The sequence below is a fragment of the Typopeltis vanoorti genome, chromosome 7 (genome assembly GCF_054136105.1).
Source record: "Typopeltis vanoorti isolate ZY-2024b chromosome 7, IOZ_Tvanoo_1.0, whole genome shotgun sequence".
Lineage (NCBI taxonomy): Eukaryota > Metazoa > Arthropoda > Arachnida > Uropygi > Thelyphonidae > Typopeltis > Typopeltis vanoorti.
Genome location: NC_143555.1, coordinates 31601740 through 31622112, shown reverse-complemented (window position 1 = coordinate 31622112; position 20373 = coordinate 31601740). Strand labels below are relative to the sequence as shown.

At 33.7% G+C, this 20373-nt stretch overlaps 1 protein-coding gene across 3 annotated transcripts in view; it reads left to right on the top strand.

Annotated features, from left to right (window-relative positions):
• The window catches only part of Cad99C (cadherin 99C), a 184725-nt gene that overhangs the window by 93146 nt on the left and 71206 nt on the right, over nt 1–20373 (top strand). For all 3 annotated transcript variants that reach the window (XM_090395778.1, XM_090395779.1, XM_090395780.1), the window contains exons 5-15: nt 129–191; nt 1440–1529; nt 3115–3222; nt 4244–4357; nt 5994–6161; nt 6909–6996; nt 7127–7239; nt 8509–8709; nt 9015–9152; nt 15086–15244; nt 15585–15769. In XM_090395778.1, the coding sequence (XP_090251904.1) occupies nt 129–191; nt 1440–1529; nt 3115–3222; nt 4244–4357; nt 5994–6161; nt 6909–6996; nt 7127–7239; nt 8509–8709; nt 9015–9152; nt 15086–15244; nt 15585–15769 (1427 nt within the window). The remainder of the gene's footprint in view (nt 1–128; nt 192–1439; nt 1530–3114; nt 3223–4243; nt 4358–5993; nt 6162–6908; nt 6997–7126; nt 7240–8508; nt 8710–9014; nt 9153–15085; nt 15245–15584; nt 15770–20373) is intronic.

Here is a 20373-nt window from a genome sequence, read left to right as displayed (position 1 = left end):
AGAATTCATCTAAATTCGTATGAGTCGGTCTTTATATACTAAAATGATATTTCAGAGAAAGGCACGAATGTTTTTCTGAGTCGCGTGAATTTTTTTCATCTCTAACATTCCTGTCTGTTTACTTGTAGGAAGAAGGATTAACGACAGTCCGTCTGAATATCTTATGCAGACAGCGGGAGACATCTCTTCAGGTAAGCAGTCCTGTCCTGTCTTGTCTTGTCCTACTCGTTTCCCCACGTGATGCGAAGTTAATTTACTTGCATTGGCATATGTGGGTGTCTGCCGGTTAGGTCAGAGGAGTCCGTTGACTTTGAATAACGTCATTTTGAAAATCTGAAGTCAGATCTGAAAAAAACACACGCACATGAATTTCTTGCCGAAATTAATGCATTCATTTGTATAAAAATTATTTGTACATCGATATAATGCATTTAATAATGCAAACTGTCATTAAATTGCTGTCGTAATTTTGAGGAATCTAATAAAATTTTTATTTTTGAAATTTATTAAAATTCTAATTGCTCTTACTGATAACAAGCAATAATACAATAAATTGAACTGATTGACTAGGTATGAGAATTTCAAAAGTAGAATTAATTACTCAGTACAATAAAAAATAGCATTCTTAGGTGTTCTTAAAACTCTTATTTATTATTATTTTAAAATAATGGAATGTATCAGATCCTTAAAGTGACTCCAGGTGAGTGACCCTCGCCTGAAGTCACTTCCCTGAAATGGGAAATGATTTGTATTAAGAGTTATCAGGAAAGTTATTGTTACTTATTGTCACTTAATCGTATTGCATGATGTGTAGCATAATTTATGAAAGGTAACATTGTTCTGACACGATTCTAAACAGTATCCTCAAAACTGTGGGTGTCTCATCTATTTATAATTTCTATATAAAGAGTCCATAGGATATTTTAAAGGTCGCTGTAGGTGTAGATCCTTTGCCGATTCACTGGAAGTGCATTTAACTCTTACTACTTTCATTAAGTATTATTGTAGTCGCTGGAAATGTATTGCCTTGTGTGTTGACGAGCGACCTAACTTGATTTTCGAGTTGCTCTGAATTCGCTTTTGTGTTAGTGCCATAGCATTACCGTAATAACGTGAAGAAGGAATATTTAAAATCCTCTGTGGACATCTTTCTATTGGCTCTGACAAATTACATTTGTAATTTGTCACTCGAAATTTTCTCTGCAGGTTATCCAATATCGTGTTTTGTATGGAGGTGCTGTTTCGTATACAAGCAGTCAAGCCGTAACGGATTTTTGCTTCACACAGATCTGTGTATCAGTCTTACTGTTGGGTGGTCATTATTTCTAACTTGAAATAGTATATATATCGAGATATAACTTTGAAATATATGTAATTAAACTTGTATACCTAATATAGAAAATTTCAGGTTATTTTAATACTGTTTTTCTCCTTTCTAGAGGAATATTCCAGTCGTGATACGAGTAGGCGATATCAATGACAATGCTCCGGTATTTAAGGAGTCTTCGTATAGTACTAGTGTATCGGAGGTAAGTGATCATATTTAGTTAGTAGTTTGAAGTAGGATAAAGGCAGGTAAGAGCAAAAATTTTTGAATGTCCCTGCGCTGGGCTTGAACTTATATCATTCTGTGCGCCAGAGACCAGTGAGTAGTTGTTTCCATGAAAACTACAAACTGTGGTCCTTAACTTATATACTAGGAAAATTGACTTGCTAATGTAACTAAAGCATGTGCTCTAGTCTCCCTGCTTTAGTTACTTTATTGTTTATTATATTCATAACTGGTTATTGAAAAGCCATGCTTTAAATAGTTTTTGTATCAAAATAATTTCGAAATAACAAAATGGGAAATTGCAAAAGAAAAACGGTTGCAAGCTGGTGTTGATGAAAGAAAAGCTGGAAACAACCAAAAATAAGAATGGGCAATCAAAGACAAGTTACAGTCCTTAGAGACAAATGAATAAATTTTATATTCATTTATCCTTAATATTTAATATTTTTGAATGAAAGTTGAAGAAACCTCTATGGATGAACAGCTAATTTCGTGGCACACCAATTTCTTCGTTTGATTGTTTTAATTTGGACTTGACATTTTTTTAAACGAATGAGCAAATAAAAGATGAACATCGCTTTGCGATTTTTTGGCTCTGGCTTAACTGCCGTCAGCAAAAGTTGCAAAATATATTTGCTGTTAAAGAATGTGAGAAATCTGTGTATGGGCAACGGATTTTCCTTAGTAATTTCGAGGCCGTACAGTTTAACAAATGATCGATTCGAACAAAATTCTGTGCCACGCATTTCGTGACAATTTAAAAGAATACCGCAAAGTAAAATAGTGACTGCTTCGTAAAAAATGTAAATGGACGAAACTTGATTATTGGAAAATAATTAGTTTGTAATAGAGGTTTCGCAGGAGGTCAGAGATTTTGCAAGGTAGGTACCTAAAAAGGAACTTGTAATACAATGAAAATAGGACAGGGTCGGACAGAGATGAAAAGAAGACGAGTCAGCAATACAGCTTACACCATTAGTATCTGGATGCTACTATGAACTTAGCATGCGTTAGCTGTTAATGGTAATTTTGGCTTCTTTTTTTTTTTTTTTTGGTCCGAGTAGTTCGCCATGAAAAATAATGCAGCTATGAAATTAATTGATCAAGAAAAAAAGGAACCGATGTAGATATTGAAAAGGTGCTGTCAGAAAAGCGGGGGTGGGGGGGGGGGGGGAGAAGACCGAAGAGAACAACATTTCGAAACCTTCAGCCGGTAGACATATTTTCAGTTTGCAACAAAAAAATAAGTAAAATTGTGATCATTCCATTATAGTTGAATTTCTATATTCGAATAACCGTTCGCAAAGTTTGGATAATTGATATTTGTTTTTTTATAAACAAAGCATTGGCAAACTACAATATCATATATTTAATTACGGTAGCTTGTTGTTTACGCAAAAATAAAAAATATCCAGCTCTCCTTTTCACTTCCTAAAAATATAATCATAAATGATGGCATATTGGGGCTTCGTTAATTTCCTTTTAAAAGGCATTAAAATTCATAGATGTAGCTAGCTTGTTTATCTGGCATATGTTTTTAATATAACTAATTTTTGTTTTAGCTAGCACCGATAGGAACCACTATATTCCGAGAACTGATCGCTACTGATAAAGATGCTGACAGCAATGGATTGGTGGAGTACTTCACAGCTCCCGGAGATGGTGGAGAGGTGAGAGAGAGACTAATCCTAGAATTCATATTTAAAAACTGAGATATTCGTTATAATAGTTAATTATAACTGTGAAATGCTTTTGCTAAAAATGAATACTTGAGCACTATAACGTTTTCAATTTTTAATCTTATTAGCAATAAATCTATTTGGGATTGTCTCGCTAAGAAATTGGTGATGAACGTACTCTCACGTGCATGCAAATGCTGAAATGGTTGTTAATCAGTTGTCGCAGTTCAAAGCGAAGTAATTCTTGAAATCAGAATATATTTGTTTCCGTATTTTAATACGGAAACAAATGACTTAAAAGTCACATGAACTTACTCTTTATAACCTTATATCACTGTATTACTTATTAAAATGAAAATAAAAGGCTTCATTGATACCCATTGATAACGCAACATACATTGCTATGTCATGGCCTTTGTAAAGGCCATGACATAGCAATGTATGTTGCGTTATCATGCGTGCTGTGACCTTCTTCCAGAAGAAGAATTAGAAGAATCTTGAACAAATTGGATACCATAAGAATAGGTCAAGGTGCAAAAAGTGCTAACCGAAACATTTTTCTGCTGTAAATTATAAAGCGGGAACTTGCCTGAAGAAGCAGAATTTTTTTCTCAGCTTCCGAGAGAAACATATTTTCCTCTTTTGTAATTAAATTCTTTGTTTTTTTCTTTCTCTTTCGGATATTTGGTAATGTATTTAGTCTACTGTTGAAAAGACTCCTATTATCTTTAACAGTCGTTAACATGCAAGAATGAACTGATTTTGCTTACCATGAATGAATACAATAAACATTCTCGGCTTGTATTTTTATCTGTAATTTTTATTATCAATTAATTTCTATCGCGATTTTTCTTTCACTTTTTCTAATAAAACATCCGACAGTATCATGTTCTGCAGAATGCTTGATGAATGTCTGTGTATTCAGTAATTCGCCCCATTTTTATTTGTGAACGATAGCTAAATATGCCAGTCATTTTCCACTAAATTAATTCTTTCTTTTTTTTTTTTTCAGAACGATGGCTACAATTACTTTGCTATTAATTTACCCCACCAAGGTCTCGTAACGGTGAAGAAGGCTCTTGATTACGAAAAGGTTCAAAATTATTACCTTCGCATTCTGGCAACGGTAAGTATTGCAGTGTGCAGCAGTTTGGTATTTTAAATTAGAATTCTGAAAGACTGATGGACAAATATTAAAATGCCTTCGTTCGAGGGAATTTCCTAATATTCCTCCAAAAATAGATTCCCGTATTATATATGTCAAATGTTATTGGTATTTTTATGAACTGCCACTTGCATTACCAGACGTCATGATGCGCGTTGGTAGCAAATACCAGTGCATTTGATCAGTCACAGAGAACCTATTTCTACATACTCTAGGATTCGTAAGTAAAATGATGATGAAGTAAGCAAAGGGATAGCTCCTCCCTTGCCTAGAACATTGCACCTCATGCCGCCTGTAATCTTCTGCCAGAAGAAGAATCTTGAACAACTTGGATATTACAAAGGCAGCAAATCCTTATGGGATTCCTCCCATTGTGCTCAAGCGATGTTCTCCTGAACTAATACCTGTTATTTATCATTTATTCATTAAACTGTATTCAGCTGGTATCCATCCCCTCCAGCATGAAAGAAAGCTCTTATACAACCAGTTCCCCCCAAAAAAGATGATAAATGTGTAGATGAAGCTATTGCACTCACACCAGTTTTATCTGAAGTAATGAAAGGTTATCAACAGTCAACTTCTTCAACACCTTTAGAACTGCTCTCTAATTAGTATGAATTTTGCCAAGTTAGATTCACAGGAGATCGGCTATCCTTACAACATCTCCAAGGCTTTTGACAGTGTCTGGCATCGAGGGCATCTCAACAAATTACCATTGTTTGGATTGCCTTCGCCCTTGTGTAAATGGATCGCCAATTTTCCTTCAGATCGGTTACTACGTGTAATGATGTCTCTCCTTAGACTTTCTTGTCAATCGGTGTTCCTCAGGGTTCTATCGTTTCACCCATCTACCCACCCTCTTTTTAATTTATGATAACATACTTCACTCGTCCTAATCATGTGACAAGCCCTGCAATGCTCAAACATCTAAAGCTTCAAGATCATTTATAACAAGTACCCTGAACACCGATCTCCACAGTATTCTTGATTGGAGTGAAAACAACCTAGTCGACTTCGATGCTTCTAAAATGTAATTTTGCTTGTTTTCCAACTAAAAAGATCTTAGATCTCCTCCGCTTACTTTTGATAATGCTCAGCTCAGCAGTCAAGACCAAATCTCTCTTCTTGGGCTGATTCTTACTCCAACCTTTCCTAGCACAATCATATCACTTCTATATAGCACCAACACCTTCCAAATAAAAACTCGCCATCTTTTCAGAAGACGGTACTACCCTGCCGAACAATTACACTTCTCTTACAGACTCTCTCTTCATTTACTTTTCCCATAGGATATCAGTTTCTGTATTGTGTCTCTGCATTACCACAGCCGGAACTAATATCTGAAGGTTGCTAGTTATAATCAGTCTAGCAGTAAAGAAAAAAATACTCTTGAAAAACGAAGATAATGGAATTACTGAAGTGTGACAACACTGCCAATACGTTTAGAGTAAACACTTTTCTTAAGAACGCCAAACCAGCAAGGTCATCTTTTGACTGGTCATCTACGTTCTTCTTAAATTAGCAATTATTCAAATGGCATAAAACAGAAAAATATCATTCAACAAAATCGATAAATAATTTATTTTTCTATTCTAAGGACAAATCTTCGAATCCGGCAGATCGATTAACTGCTTCTACCACCCTAACCATTACCATACTGGATGGGGATGATCAAGATCCTATGTTCGTATACGACAGTTGCACTGTGGTTAACAATGCTTGTGTGAATGCTGAATACGAGTCTCAGATCACTAGCGGTGCTATGGTAAGTTCGATTTCTTTCATGAAGCTATTTTAGATATATAATTAAGAATTATAAATTTAAAATATTGTTCAATTGGTTCCTTATTACTAAATAAGTATTTTTGATCAAAAAGAATCCTACGAAATTTTCATTCTTACTAGATACCTTTCATGAAGTATACACAGTGTATCTGTTAATTCACGAAGTGCCTAAATATCATTGGGCAAAAATAGTATATCGTTTTAACCGCTGGAGTGCGTTCTTTCCAACGAACACAGGCCCTTTAGGATAGCTTCATTACTTCTTTTAGAGATGTTGTCTGAGTGAGACGACCTCAGCGTTTCTTTAAAAAATACGAAATGGAACATCAAGCGATTATAATCGTGACTGGTGAAGAATCGTAGTTCTTCAAATACGACCAAAACAAATCGGCAAAACAAGGATTAGCGATCGCCGATGTGTCCAAAACAGCAGAAGTTTCAACTGCAGAAGTCTCGAGTCAAACAATGCAAGTTACGAGGTGATTACATTGAAAATAAGTAAATGATTACTCTTCCTGTATTTGCTGTTTATTTTTATGTGAATTTTGCCTGGTTATTCAACAAACACAGTGTATCCTTCGCTGTTGGATTATGGTTTCTTATTAGATGAATACATGCAATAATTTCTGAACGCTATGTAAAACGCAGAAATCTTTTATGAAGTCTTCATTTTCATGATTGTGCAGTGAAAATGTATGCCACATATTTTCTTGTTTTCCATTTTCAGACTAGTGTGTTGAATGTAAAACCAGCAAACATCAAAGCGGTTGACCGAGACTCGCTCGATGCTGCCATAGTGTACAGTTTTGTGAATGGTAAGTAGGAAGTTCATTTTCTGCATTTCAGGATTTCCTTTTCTTTTCTAATCTGAATTTAAAGACACATTTGCTCAAATCGATTTATAATATTGTTAAACAGTTAATAGTTTTCCCTTTTTTTCTATAGGAACTCCTTCATTTTATGCAGATTATTTTAAAATAAATTTGAAGAGCGGAGCTATCCAACAAACTAAGGTGGTTGACCGAAGTTTAACCAAGAAGTTTGACATTATCATAAAGGTAAAGAGCAGGACATTTTTATTACATAAGATATTCTGAAATAAAACTCTTTGTCCACCAGACTCCAATAAGAATAAACCACCATAAAGTTTGAAAAAACCTTGATAATGAAACTTTTGTCTCGTTTCTCTAACACAATACAAGCTCTTTTCCAAGATTCTTGGAGAGAGTTACTGCTTACAGGTCGGTATAACTCAGCAAAAAATTTGAAACCCTTTACTGACTTGACGCTGGTCGTTACATTTGTAATAGTTTTATTGATTATAAGTGGGCATACTTTTTGTGCAAAGCGTTATTAGATGCGTTTTTCAAAAGTGCACGAACATCTGTTTGTTCCGTTTTGTCCGAATGTTAGCATATAACAAAATCCGCTCACACTGAGCAGATTTTATTGATTTGATATTTTGATTCTTCAATAAAAATTTCCACGCCTTTTTAGGTTTAGTGACAAAATGATTGAAAATAACAGACCGTTATATGCTACTATGTTATATCTAATAATTAGATCTAATCCATAAGCCAAAACAGAGTTTCAGTTGCTGTGATAACAAATGCAATCTCTACAAAGAACGGCTCGTTTATATGATTGTCTTTGATCTTTTTTTTTTGTAGTTGTTTTTATTTAAATAAGACGTATTGATAAACAAATCTAACAAAACACCTTAACTTTTTCAGTAAAAGTCTAGTATATTACCTTTTTCTACTCAAGTTCTAGATTCTTGATAACAGAAAATGTTATATTGCCTTAAATATAAATAGAGGGGTGCTGTTACTGCTGCAATAACAATATCTTTTAACTTTTGATAAAAGAAAATCTTGGCTTATTTCTCGGACAGTTATTTTACCTCCTACCTGTATAAAGTCTTTTCTTATGGTGGACAAAGAGAACTTGAGACAAACGTATCGTTTAAAATGTTATGGGCATTTCAGAGTGGAGTTCGTGAATGCGTAAACACACCTATTAATGTCACTTGTTCGTCGTTTGTGAAATACCCATCGACTCTGGGTGGATTTAATTATTATTATTTTTTTTAATTTAGACGTGAATCTTTACTAAAATCTGGTGATATATTTCAGGCTGTCGTTCCGTCGATTTAAATAGAAATTTGAAATCGGAATTAGGCGCAAAGCCAGCTCCTAATTATCTCTGAATAGTTAATCCAATAGTTTAGCCTACCTACAATTGCCAGAAGAATTTCTTTATCTAAAATAATTATGCATTCTTACAATATTTCACTACTAATATTGCCAATAACATTGCTTCTCTAGGCAGAAGAGGAGACAGAGAGTCAAAGATTCGCCACAGCCAAATTGACTATCGATGTTCTAGCTGTAGACAACAACCAACCAATAATCAGTCCGTCAGCCACCGAAGGATACGTGGATGAAAATTCACCAATAGGAACAAGTGTTGTCATATCGAGAGGAGGACGAATCCCTTTGAAACTTGTAGTTTCGGATGCAGATATAGTAAGCAGTATGCACGCTACGTCAAGGATATTCAATATAATTAATTCTTCAACTTAAATGCTTTTATTTTCGATTTACAAATATGTTATAAAGAAACTTCTCTCTTAACATATTTATTACATGCCAGTATTCTCTTACAACAAAGCAATTATTATTAATTGCATCGGTGTTTACAAAAACACTAAGGACAGAATCAGTTAGCATTCTTTTTTTACGAAATGCTTGATTATAATTAAGAGAAAAATCTGACTAGAATGAACTAGGAACACCTGCTAATTTTAAATATTCTTTCTCTCCCACTGTAGGCGCCAGATGATCCTCCTGTTGACTACACATTTGAGTTGACCACAAACTCTTTCCGGGTGAATGCTGATGGAGTTTTGGTAGTCAATGAAGCTGACCTTGATCGTGATCCTCCTAATCCTGAGAAGTACACTTTTCAAGTAAGTTTCATCTAGATTACCAAGAGTCGTCTCATAATGTTAAGGATTTATAGTTTCCTTCCAGTCATTTGATTTTCTTTTGAGAATTTTCTACAAAATTTCGAAGAGATCGCATTTCTATATTCATACACGTATTTTGATTGGAATCTTTTCTCCGGTGTATTTTTTTATCTTGGTGGGTTTTATTCTGAATAGATTAGTTTTAACTGGTATAAACGTTTTTTTTTTCCTGTACATTATAGTAAGAGGCTGAACTTAGTTTTTCAATATTAATGTATTTATTATCTTACCCAGAAACAGAGTTTGGTATAAACTCACGGTGTACAAAAGAGGATGCGAATAATTCGCTCTGCTTTCTCAGTGATTTTCTATTGGTATACATTTTTAGTCCCAGAAAACAGGCAAACCACCCAGACACGAGTAACAGGCATGATAAATGACCTCATAGTCTATAAGCCCGCAAAGCAAATATAAGTTGTTATTTGAAGTAGCGACTCCATTAATTATAGTATTCTGCTAATGGAAAGTTCAGATTATGATATGCACCTTTTTATGGAACGTCATTTTCGGGAAGAAGTGGCCATATCGCATGAACATACCATATCGAATCTGGAAATGCTAATTTTTATTCATTCTGCGATATCTTTCGTATATTTTCTTCTATTCTTTCAATTCCTTCTACAGCTTAGAAGGAATAAAGACAGTGGATAAAACATTACGAACATTGTTTAAAATAATCATTAATCTCATCCATTCATAGATTAAAAACTATTTTTAAAGTTTAACAGTTTTTTTCCAAAAAAACAAAATAGGCATTTAAAACATACACAATTAATAAAATACTTTTAATTTTTTTTTAAGTTAACAGTAAACCTGTTTTGTTTGCTTTTGTTTGAAAACCATGCTTAAATGTACAATTATTTTGATGCCAGTTAAACAATTTAAAGTTAAAAGTCAATATTAATATATTTGTCATACCAGTTATTGTCTTGAATAGAAGCGTCCCGGTTTGGGAAAATCAAAATATAGTCAGCACAGTGTTAATGATATTAATGTTATGCAGCGAACAATAAGTAGGCATTACTTAACTTGAGATGTAGCTGTTCCGAAATTCACTAGAATTAGTTAATATGGTGATAAACACAATTAATGAAAGATTTAAGCATGATACCATTTTCTGTGAAGTAATTCAATTAATTACTGGAAATAAAAGCCTGTTGGCTTTTATTTCCAGTAATTTTGTTTAATCCAGTAATTTTATTTCACTTCGGCGAAATAAAATTATTCAAAATTAAGTGGATATTTAATACCACATTATTTCTTAGCCGAATAAGAAACTCAAAGATAAGAAATCTAATCTAAGAGTTTCACTGAGAGAATTTACTACATTATGAGAGAATGCCCTTCTCTCATAATGTAGAACAGTAATGCATCTCCTAGGAGCTGTGTTTTACATTATAGGAAAATACTAAGAACAGTGATCGGAGCCTGCTCCACTTTACTACGAGTCGCCCTAGCATTGCGCTACCAGGTGTTGGCTTACGCTTGGAGTCGCCGAACTTTATATAGTTTTCTGTATTCGGCATGAAACTCTTAGATTAGATTTCCTATCTTTGAGTTTCTTATTCGGCTAAGAAATAATGTGGTATTCGATATCCACTTAATTTTGAATAATTCAATTAATTTGAGAATGAGTTTGAAAATGCATAAATCTGTCAAACGAGGCTCTTCTGTGATATTTGTGCGCCTTTTAGAATTGATACAATTCATTTCTAACTTCCACATGCATGGCTGATGCTATTTAAACTTTTCAGAAAAAAAAACTCAAAATTGTTATATGCAACTTAGAAAACCTTTCCGTGAATACGGATTAAGAGTACTGCCTAACTGCCTATGATCATTGAAAGGATTGCTTTCATAATGAAGGCCATAAATTCAAGTTATACAATTGGCATGCAAAGTTCTTTCTGAGATAATTTATTTCCCTATGTTTGTGCTAGGAATTCTGCAGAGATATCTACAACGTTTAAGTGTATATATATATATATATATATATATATATATATATATATATTGATTGATTGTTTTCTTGCACTCAGAATTGATTTGGGTTGTATAAATGAGTTAGTCTAGTTGAGTTTCAATATACCAATTAAAATAACCATATTTAAATTAAGAGGATATTAAATCCAACATTATTTCAAAGCCGAATAAGAAACTCAAAGATAGAAATGTGATCTAAGAGTTTCATGCCGAATATAGAAACTATATAAAGTTCGGCGAATCCAAGCCTAAGCCAACACCTGGTAGTGCAATGTCAGGGCAACTCGTTGCAAAGGTGGAGCAAGTTCCGATCACTATTCTTGGTATTTACCCATAATGTAAAACAACAGCTCTTAGGAGATGTATTACTGTTCTACATTATGAGAGAAGGTCACTACCTAGACCGGCTTCGACCTTTTTTGAGGTCTCATCAGTGAGCAGGTAGATCTGAATAATACCAAGATGTTTACGTCGCCGAATTGACGCCTCTTTCTTGGTTCTTTATTTTAAATAAAATAACTATATTTGCTTTAAATAAATTTAGATTGTGCTTCTTAATCCAGTAGTCATCTGATTTTATACAGAAACGTTTTGATAACTGACTTCGTCAAAATCTGATTTCTGAAGCATGATTTACCAATTTCAGATTATTGGTGCTTTGAATAATTAGGCAAACAAATAAATTTTGATAATTACTAATTTGTAGGTTTTTTAGAATTTAACCACTTAAGATAGTAACCTGACTGACCTCTTCAATATTGGAACTATGATGAGTAGCTTTTAATAAGGTCCTACTCTACTGTTACTTGATACTTGAAATATCTGAGTAAATGATGTGCTGTTTCTTTTTGTTGGGTCCTTCTGCAATGTAACCACGTTCAGTTGATATCTTGATCTCATACAATTTTACAATGTTTGTAACACAATTCCTAATTTGTATTTGTCATTAGGGATAAATACATTCTTAATATGTCCCATACATCTTGCGCTTCGAGGGACAAATCTTTGATTCCATCTTCTGTATTTCTCTCCTAATATTTAAATGCTTCCGTTATTAATAATTGCAGGTTTATAATTTCAATTAAAATGTTCATCTGAAGATATTAATATTAGGTGAAAACATGTGCATTTTCTTGTGTTTTGCTTTAAATAGAGAAAAATCTATGTATTCTTGAAAAAAGTTCGTTATAGAATTGAAAAAAAAATTACATTTTTTATATGTTTTTTGAAGATGTAGTTTCAGCACTTGGAAAGTATTTTACACACACACACACACACACACACGAGAGAGAGAGAGAGAGAGAGAAATACACTTGCATCATTGAGAAATTTATTATACCGAATAATATTGATCAAACACCTTTCACTGATTCTGAAACAATGATTAAAATTTTTAGAGCTTTTCCTCCCATTAAATGCTTAAATTGGTGAAATTCTTAGAATGAAATATGTTCTAAAATAGCATGTTTAAAAATGTGCACAAAACGCTGATTTATTGTATTTAATTTCTCAGTGATTGAAATATGCTTCCCATTAATGTGGTGATGTTTGATGGTGATATTTTATACTATTAATGTATGATATGTTATCAAGAAAGAATCAGACTGAGATTGGAGTTGTTTATCAACAGTTTAATCAACTATTTTATTGTTGTTTATCAACTATTTTAGTATCAGTAACAGAAGATAATGCTGTTTCTTCAGTATAGAATATTTTTTATCATCAGAAATCTATTTAGGTAGTTTTTGGGTGCAAAAATTACATCAGGGTTTTCAGCATAATGATATTGTAATTGAAAAATGTTATTTTCAATCCAAACTGCAGCAAAAATAATCACTAAGGTTTGTAGTCAGATGTTTTAAATAAATAAGCAGTGATAAGTCAGAATTATGCATTTTTGTGCTGAACTTTTTAAATTGGGGTCTTATCACAAGAATGTTTTTACTTGGAGAAAAGACTTAATGTTATACATTGCTGGAACTTTTAAAGAAGGTACTACAACACTATGCATTGAGCTACGTCTCAGATTCTACCAGCCTTGACTTCTAAGAATGATTTATTATTTGAATAATTTTACAGCAATAAAAGAAAACTCAAACACCTTTTAGGTGTGGAATTCCAATTCCACACCTAAGAGTTGGTATTCGAACAGCGAAGCATATTCACACACATATATGATTCTCAAACAACTCTTAAAACTAGGTATGGTATTTGTCAGAGCTGTTTGTTGTTATTGCTAGTAATGTTTCACTGTATAAACAACAACAGAGGAAAACAATTAATTCATTGATCTTTACTGATTTTTCACTGAACTTCTAACTAACATCCTCACAGCACAAAATTATAAACAGCGGTTAATTAGAGAAACAATTCACATTAGAATTGAAAAGGAACTACTCATATGCCTAACAAAGCATCGTCTAGGGGCCAGATAAAAAAACAAACTAAAAAACTATCTTTGGCAAATTAAGGCATTGTTAGTTGAAGTTAGGGAGTGCTTCATTTTCCTTTTCAGTATATAGGAAACTCACACATAGTGAAAGGCACGTAGATAAATAATTACATCATCCATCGCAACATTATTAAAGCGCTTATGCGCAAAGCCTGGACTAATTTCTCTCATATGGAGTAAGAGAGAAATTTAGTCAAAAATATTAAATTAGCTGTAATCTAAAAGTGTTTGAACCAATTTCAACTTACCGATCTATGAGCTAGGTTTGAATTAAAACAGTTAGTCTAGAGGCTACTAAAAAGAGTAAAACAGAAGACATTAATGACGCCATGACATTAAAAACAAGAAATTACGAGGGGGGGATGAAAAGTTCTGATAAACACCTAGAACAAAACTAAACCAATTTGTGCAACAAGGGAAAGACCTTTTTCTCAGAGGACTGCAAATGATGCAGCAGCGTTGTAACAAGTGTAAGTTACATGGCTCTATCTCAATTCCTTCATGGTGATTATCACAACTTTTCAGCACACCCTCATAGAAGGAACGTGATATGATTACAATCAGGAATGTATGCGTAGAGCTAATCTTAGTGGTATGGTCACTCAAACAGAATGGTTGAAGAAAGAAAATACAAAACCGTATTTTTGCTAGAATGAAAAAAAAAAAAGACTAGGATTTGGGTAGATTGGTGTAGTTAGAAGTGCCTTAAAAGACAAAATATAAAATCTAACAGTACTGGAGTCTTGACAGATAAGACCAAACTGGAGGAGATAATGAAATGTAATAATGCAAACTTTTCATATAGACTATCATTTTAGTCATAGTACCACGTATAGTAGTTTTTGGGCAAATATGAACCTGATGATGAAAAACATTAGTTGATCAGAAGGCAGCAATTACTATTACTTTGAACCAATGATTGATAGACGAGCAAGATAATTATCAAAGAAAATTATAAAAATAAATGAAAATATTTTTGCAATAACTTTTATAGTCAACTAGTACTTTATTAAATAATTTCTACGAAATGGGCTTATCATAATTGATAAAAATAGTTAAAAGTGAAATATATTAAAAATGAACCAATAGAAAAGCGACGTGTCGGAATGAAACTTTCTAATATTTTGAATATTTTATATTCACTATCACGGAAATAGTTCATTCAGTTGGTTTAATTTTTATCACGACTTTTCGTATAATTTAAAGTGTCTTATGTACTCTTTTAAGCTAAAGAATGGCACATCATGTTTAACATATTGTGCAATAATATACTCGTATTATGACTGCTGTGAATTTTCTGGAAAAAATGGTGGATTTTACTGTCTTCTTTTTTCTTTTAGTATATTACATACAAACCGATAATAGCAAAGAAATTTAATTAAATATTTAATGTGAATATGGCTGGTGTAATATTGCAATGCATTCATTTGTTAACTAGGTTATCGCCAGACAAATAAACAGCATTCCAGGAAAAGGTGCAAGTTCGCCTGTCTCCTTAAGTGTCAACTTGAACGATGTCAACGACAACTCTCCAAAATTACCCTCGTTCACTCCAATCCGCATTCAGGCCGGCGAAGGTGTGCGACCTATAACTCAGGTAGAAAGAAACTATTTTGACTAATTTCTCAGAATATATTGCTATTACAGTACATGAATAACTGCTTTTAAAGTTCTCTGTTTCGTATGTTTTCACACGCTGTTATTAAAGTGGTCGTTACTGTAACATATATACGTTAATAATGTGGCTTTTATCTAAGTACATTGCATAAATCTTGAATAAACATGCTCAAATACAGAAGACCTCATCGCTGTCCTCTTGCATACTAAAAAAACTAGAGCAGTAAGGGAAGGGGTACAGTATTAAACGAGATTACCCGAGATTGCAAAGATGACTCTTTTCCTGACGTTTTTATAATGCGATGACATTTTTTCAACAGGTACAGGCTAGAGATAACGATGCTGGAGAGTTTGCTAAAATCACCTACTCCATCTATCACGTGTCCAACAACGGCCAGAATAAGTTTCGAGTAGGAAAAGACACAGGAATGGTAGAAGTAGTAGAAAAGGTGACAGCAGGAGAGCAGTATAGTATTACTGTTCAGGCAACAGATTCAGGAGGAAGGTTAGTCAATAATTATTGTTTATGTAATATACGGTTACCACCCCCACCTCCCAAGTTCCTTCATGAAACTTCTCACCGTACTTTACTCGCATGTAAAGTACGGTGACGCATCGAACGAAGTTAACCGTAGTAATGACAGAGTTATACATCTGTTTCGCTCATTCTGTTATTATTTATACTGTTAAACTTACAGATTGATCTATCTACTTACCGTTTTTATTAAATACAAAAATTCAATGTTCATTTCACTTCAAAACTGAGATCATCCAGACTTATCGTAAACAGCAACAACAAAAAATTAAAAATGTTAATATATATTTTAGATGGTTAAAAATATATCTAAAATTTTGGATAAAAAAAAGCTATGCTATTTTTGGCAATGGAGCAGACCCTAAAAACCTAGTCTTTATAAAAACTAGGATAAAAATTAAAATGAGGTTTTAATTAAATAATATTAATTTTACATATCTGTGTGAAAAATTTTTGAGGTAAATATCGTACTTTATTAGAGCCCAAACTGAATACGTGTATATTATTACAGGTAGTGAAAGTAAAATACCGGTAACTGATTGTAGAAATATATTCAGAGTGTAGACGAAAAAGCGTGAATAAAAGCCAATGAAGGGGAAAAAATCAGTACTGAAAAGCCAATTACGGAAGTTAGGAATTTAAAAGAACTGAAAATAAAGAAAAAAAAAGGAATAAAAATCTGTTATATACAAGGTAAGCCAGTTGCTAGCTTACCGCGCGTGCAACAAACTCATCGTAGTATTAATTATCTACAGAGCAAACTTACTTCTCCGTGACATGCCAAGGAATTTGACACGTTGGGAAACATGGGGGGGGGGGACTCTATGAGCGATTAATCTTGCTCGTTTGCAGCTTTTAGATTTACTTGTAATACTTGTAACTTGAGTGCTTTGTTGCTTATGCAGTAACAGAAGAGTAGAGCAAATCTCCCATCACACTGCGTTTGCACATAATGACAGAGGGCGAAAGGCAACTGACACAGTAGATGATTAGATAGAAACCCACCTTTCCAAGATTTTTCATGATATGGGCAAACAATAGTAATGAAACCCAGACAGAAAAGGATATAATGATATTCCGAACAGTTTCCCCCTCTATTCTCTCGAGAAAGACGGCGGCACACACTACAATAGGGATTATTAAATTTGCCGACCTGGTTGGCAGAGTGGTTACCCGCATTCACTTTCCAACTAACAGGCCACAGGTTCGAATTCCGCTGTGGGTGTGAATGTTTATTATTGTCTTTATGTTTATGAAAGTATTCGAGAAGGTTCCAATGTTTGTATCTAGAGAATGGTTTCCGAATTATTTAAATAATACAAAAATTATCAAATTAATAAAAATAGAGAAACAATTCTTTGTCTAACTGCCTTACAATCTTTTTTTGGGTGGGAGTCATATAAAAAAAATCCGTTCACAGCAAAATTGAGTTGCTGTTTACACTAAATCAGTTCGGCCTAAATAGCAACTATTCAGTTACTGTTTAGGCGAAGTTAGGTCGAATGATAATGGACAAATGGAATCCTTGCAGGTTTCTTGAACAGACTTGAACAAACTAGCTGAGTGGGTCCCAACCATATGCCTGGAGAAGGAGTGTCCTAGGTTCGATTCCCGTTGCCGACGCGAGGAGCTTAAGGATTTTCCTCAGCCATAGCAAAGTTAGCCGGTCTTGGGTGTGGACAGTAGGGTTTTTCCCCCAGTTTATCTGGGGTTTTTCATCCCGCAAGCAGGCAAACCGGCCCTGTGAACACACACGGATCTACAGCCATAAATACTTAACTCCCCATGAGGGGGGGCTCAACTCGTCCCATTAGGGACGGGGGAGAAAAGGGAGAGAACTCCATACGAATAAATAAATGAATGTCAGATTAGTGTTGCTAAGCACAGTGCTGTGCATTTTGGGCTAAAGAGATTGCAGATTAAGTATTATATTGATTAAAGTTTGCTGCATATGGTTGATGAAGCTACAGGCTTTGAAATAATGGTGAACATTGAGTTAAAATTTGGAGGCCACATTGTCATGGTGATATGACATCACATGGAATAACTGGAAGTTTGAAAAGAATATTAACTTGGAGGTAAAATAAAGTAATTCTCACGCTTTATAAAGCATTGATAAGATAACATATGGACTGCTATACTCAGTATGATCATCTGGGTTCCATGGAGATGAAGAAACAGTGGAAAAGGTTCTGCACGGGTTAACCAAAATTATATCTGGCTTGTGGAACTTTGTATGTGAAGCTAGACTAAAAGAGTGTGGTCTTCAAAGTTTGAGAAATTGGAGTAGAAGAGGAGATGGAAACATTCAATCTAGTAAGGGATTATTAGAGTATAGAATTTGAAACTCTTGGCAGATATGGGGAAGATCTCGGGGTAATTTCTGGAAGAATACAAGGTCCAAGTTCTTTTCATGGCGTGAGGTTAGTGAATGGCATAAGCTGCCGGTGGATATCGTGAATGCGTCTTCGTTGAATTTTTTTAAATGAGAGATGTGATAGGCAAACAAAGAATTACATCTTCCAGAGTTTCCCTCGAGTCTCCGATTCCTTGTATGTGACTACGAATAATAATTTATATTCTAAAAATTTCAAACCGATAATTTTGTTTATTGCTTTGGTTTTATAAAAAGGTGAACACTAAGAAGTATGAGAGTGCATTGCCAATCGAAGTTTCCTAGAGCTAATGTGTATAAAAATTGAGTTGCTTTATATTTAAACGAATACTAAATATTTGTGTGTTTATTAAACTACATTAATAAACTGCTAATTTTGAAAGGCAACACGCCAGAATGATTCTTGCGCAGGTTTACTTATCTGTGGTGCTCTTGTGCTATAGTTTTACAACCCTGTCATAAACATGTTTTACCCCTCAGTGAAATTAATTTTCTTTTAGAGGTTTCTCTTCAATTTCCTTTCCTGCTTTTAGAGAATTATGTGGTTATGACGACGATGCAATCATGCACTGATGCTTTCTAAATGCCAGTGGAGCTTTCTCGCCTTTGAACGAGAGAACCAAAGCCTTTTGATTATATTTCAGGCTAGGTATTTTTATAACAGTCTCAATGATGGAAGATTATAACATGAATACTACCATGGATAGAATAAGGGTTACAATAATCTAGAAACTCTATAGACCAAATATAGGACTTAACCGTTTGAGACCTCTAATAAACAGGATTGTGGTTTTACGTAGGCGATAAAAATACTAGTCAAATGTAAGAATGGAGTCCCTATGCTGTAAAAATAAGGCATGCGGTTTACAAAAAATGAAAGTCATTACGCCAATTAAAAAAACATGTAATTTAAACTTAAAAATAGGCACTGGGTAGTTTTGTTGCTGAAGTGTGATTAAACCCAAACGTATGTTTTTTTTGAAAAAAAAAATTGCATGAGAAGAGAGAGGGATCCTTGAATGTAGAATTTGGTTTCGGTGATTAAATAATTTATACTACGAAAAGAGGTCATTATTATATGAGATATACACTCATATTTCGATAGATTGTTACAAGAGAAGTGCATATGAGATTAAGCTGCAGAACAAGCTTGTTTTGATGATGACTACACACCAAATTCTTTCAGTTCACTTAATCGTATGCAATCGAAGTAGTAGCTGCTCAAAAGACTTTAGAATAAAAAGTAGATAATAAACATAGTTATTATTCACTTGTTTGACTTTCTTGTACGTTATTCACACTCATCCAGGGCCACTATGAATAGTTAATACAATGAATATCCTTAATAATAAACTCAAAGGGTTTCAGGGTTATTCCTTTTTAAATGATGAGCTATTGTAACTCTCTGCTTTACCTTGCCCCAAAGTCATATGTAACCAGTGTCTGGTATGTTTTACAACACCTTATTTAAATATCTAAGTTAGCTTGCTAACCTTGACTTCTCCTTTGTATACGCAAAGACCTTAATTGGAACTTTTTTTTTTTTTAAGTAGCAGAACCCGAACATTGAATTATTAAGTGAGAGAACTTTGGCCTTCTGTACTTTGCTTTCGTGTCTGTAATGAGTTATCATGACTTAGTAAAATAAATAAATAAATAAACAAATCTATTAAGGATTTGGTTTGTTCCTGCTTTATTTCCGCTTCAGAGAAACCATGCCAGTTGAGCAGCTTAGTTGCCGTTTCTAACTTTGAAAGAAAAAAAAATACTAGAGTTCATAAAGTTCCGATAAATAGTCCTAAATTTGATGAGGAAAATATATATATTGCATCAGAAAAATTGATTGTATGGTTGTGTATTAAAACAGTAATGCGACATTTTAATTATTGAACCGATCACAACAAAGAATTTTAATTCTTCATACTAATTACGTCGCATATTGTTAAGGAAATGCTCTTAAAATTATGAAGGACATCTCTAAAGATTTTTTTAAAATAACGTTGCGTTCTAAGTGTTGAAACAATTATGAATGATACGACATGTTAAATGGAAAATCTGATTTTCCTTTCCGCTAATCTATTAAACTATTATTTTAGAAGTAATCCTATGTTCAGGGAAGGGCAGTTGAATAATTAATAACAATTCAATGTAACCAGTCTGCAGCTGGATTTTTTTCCGA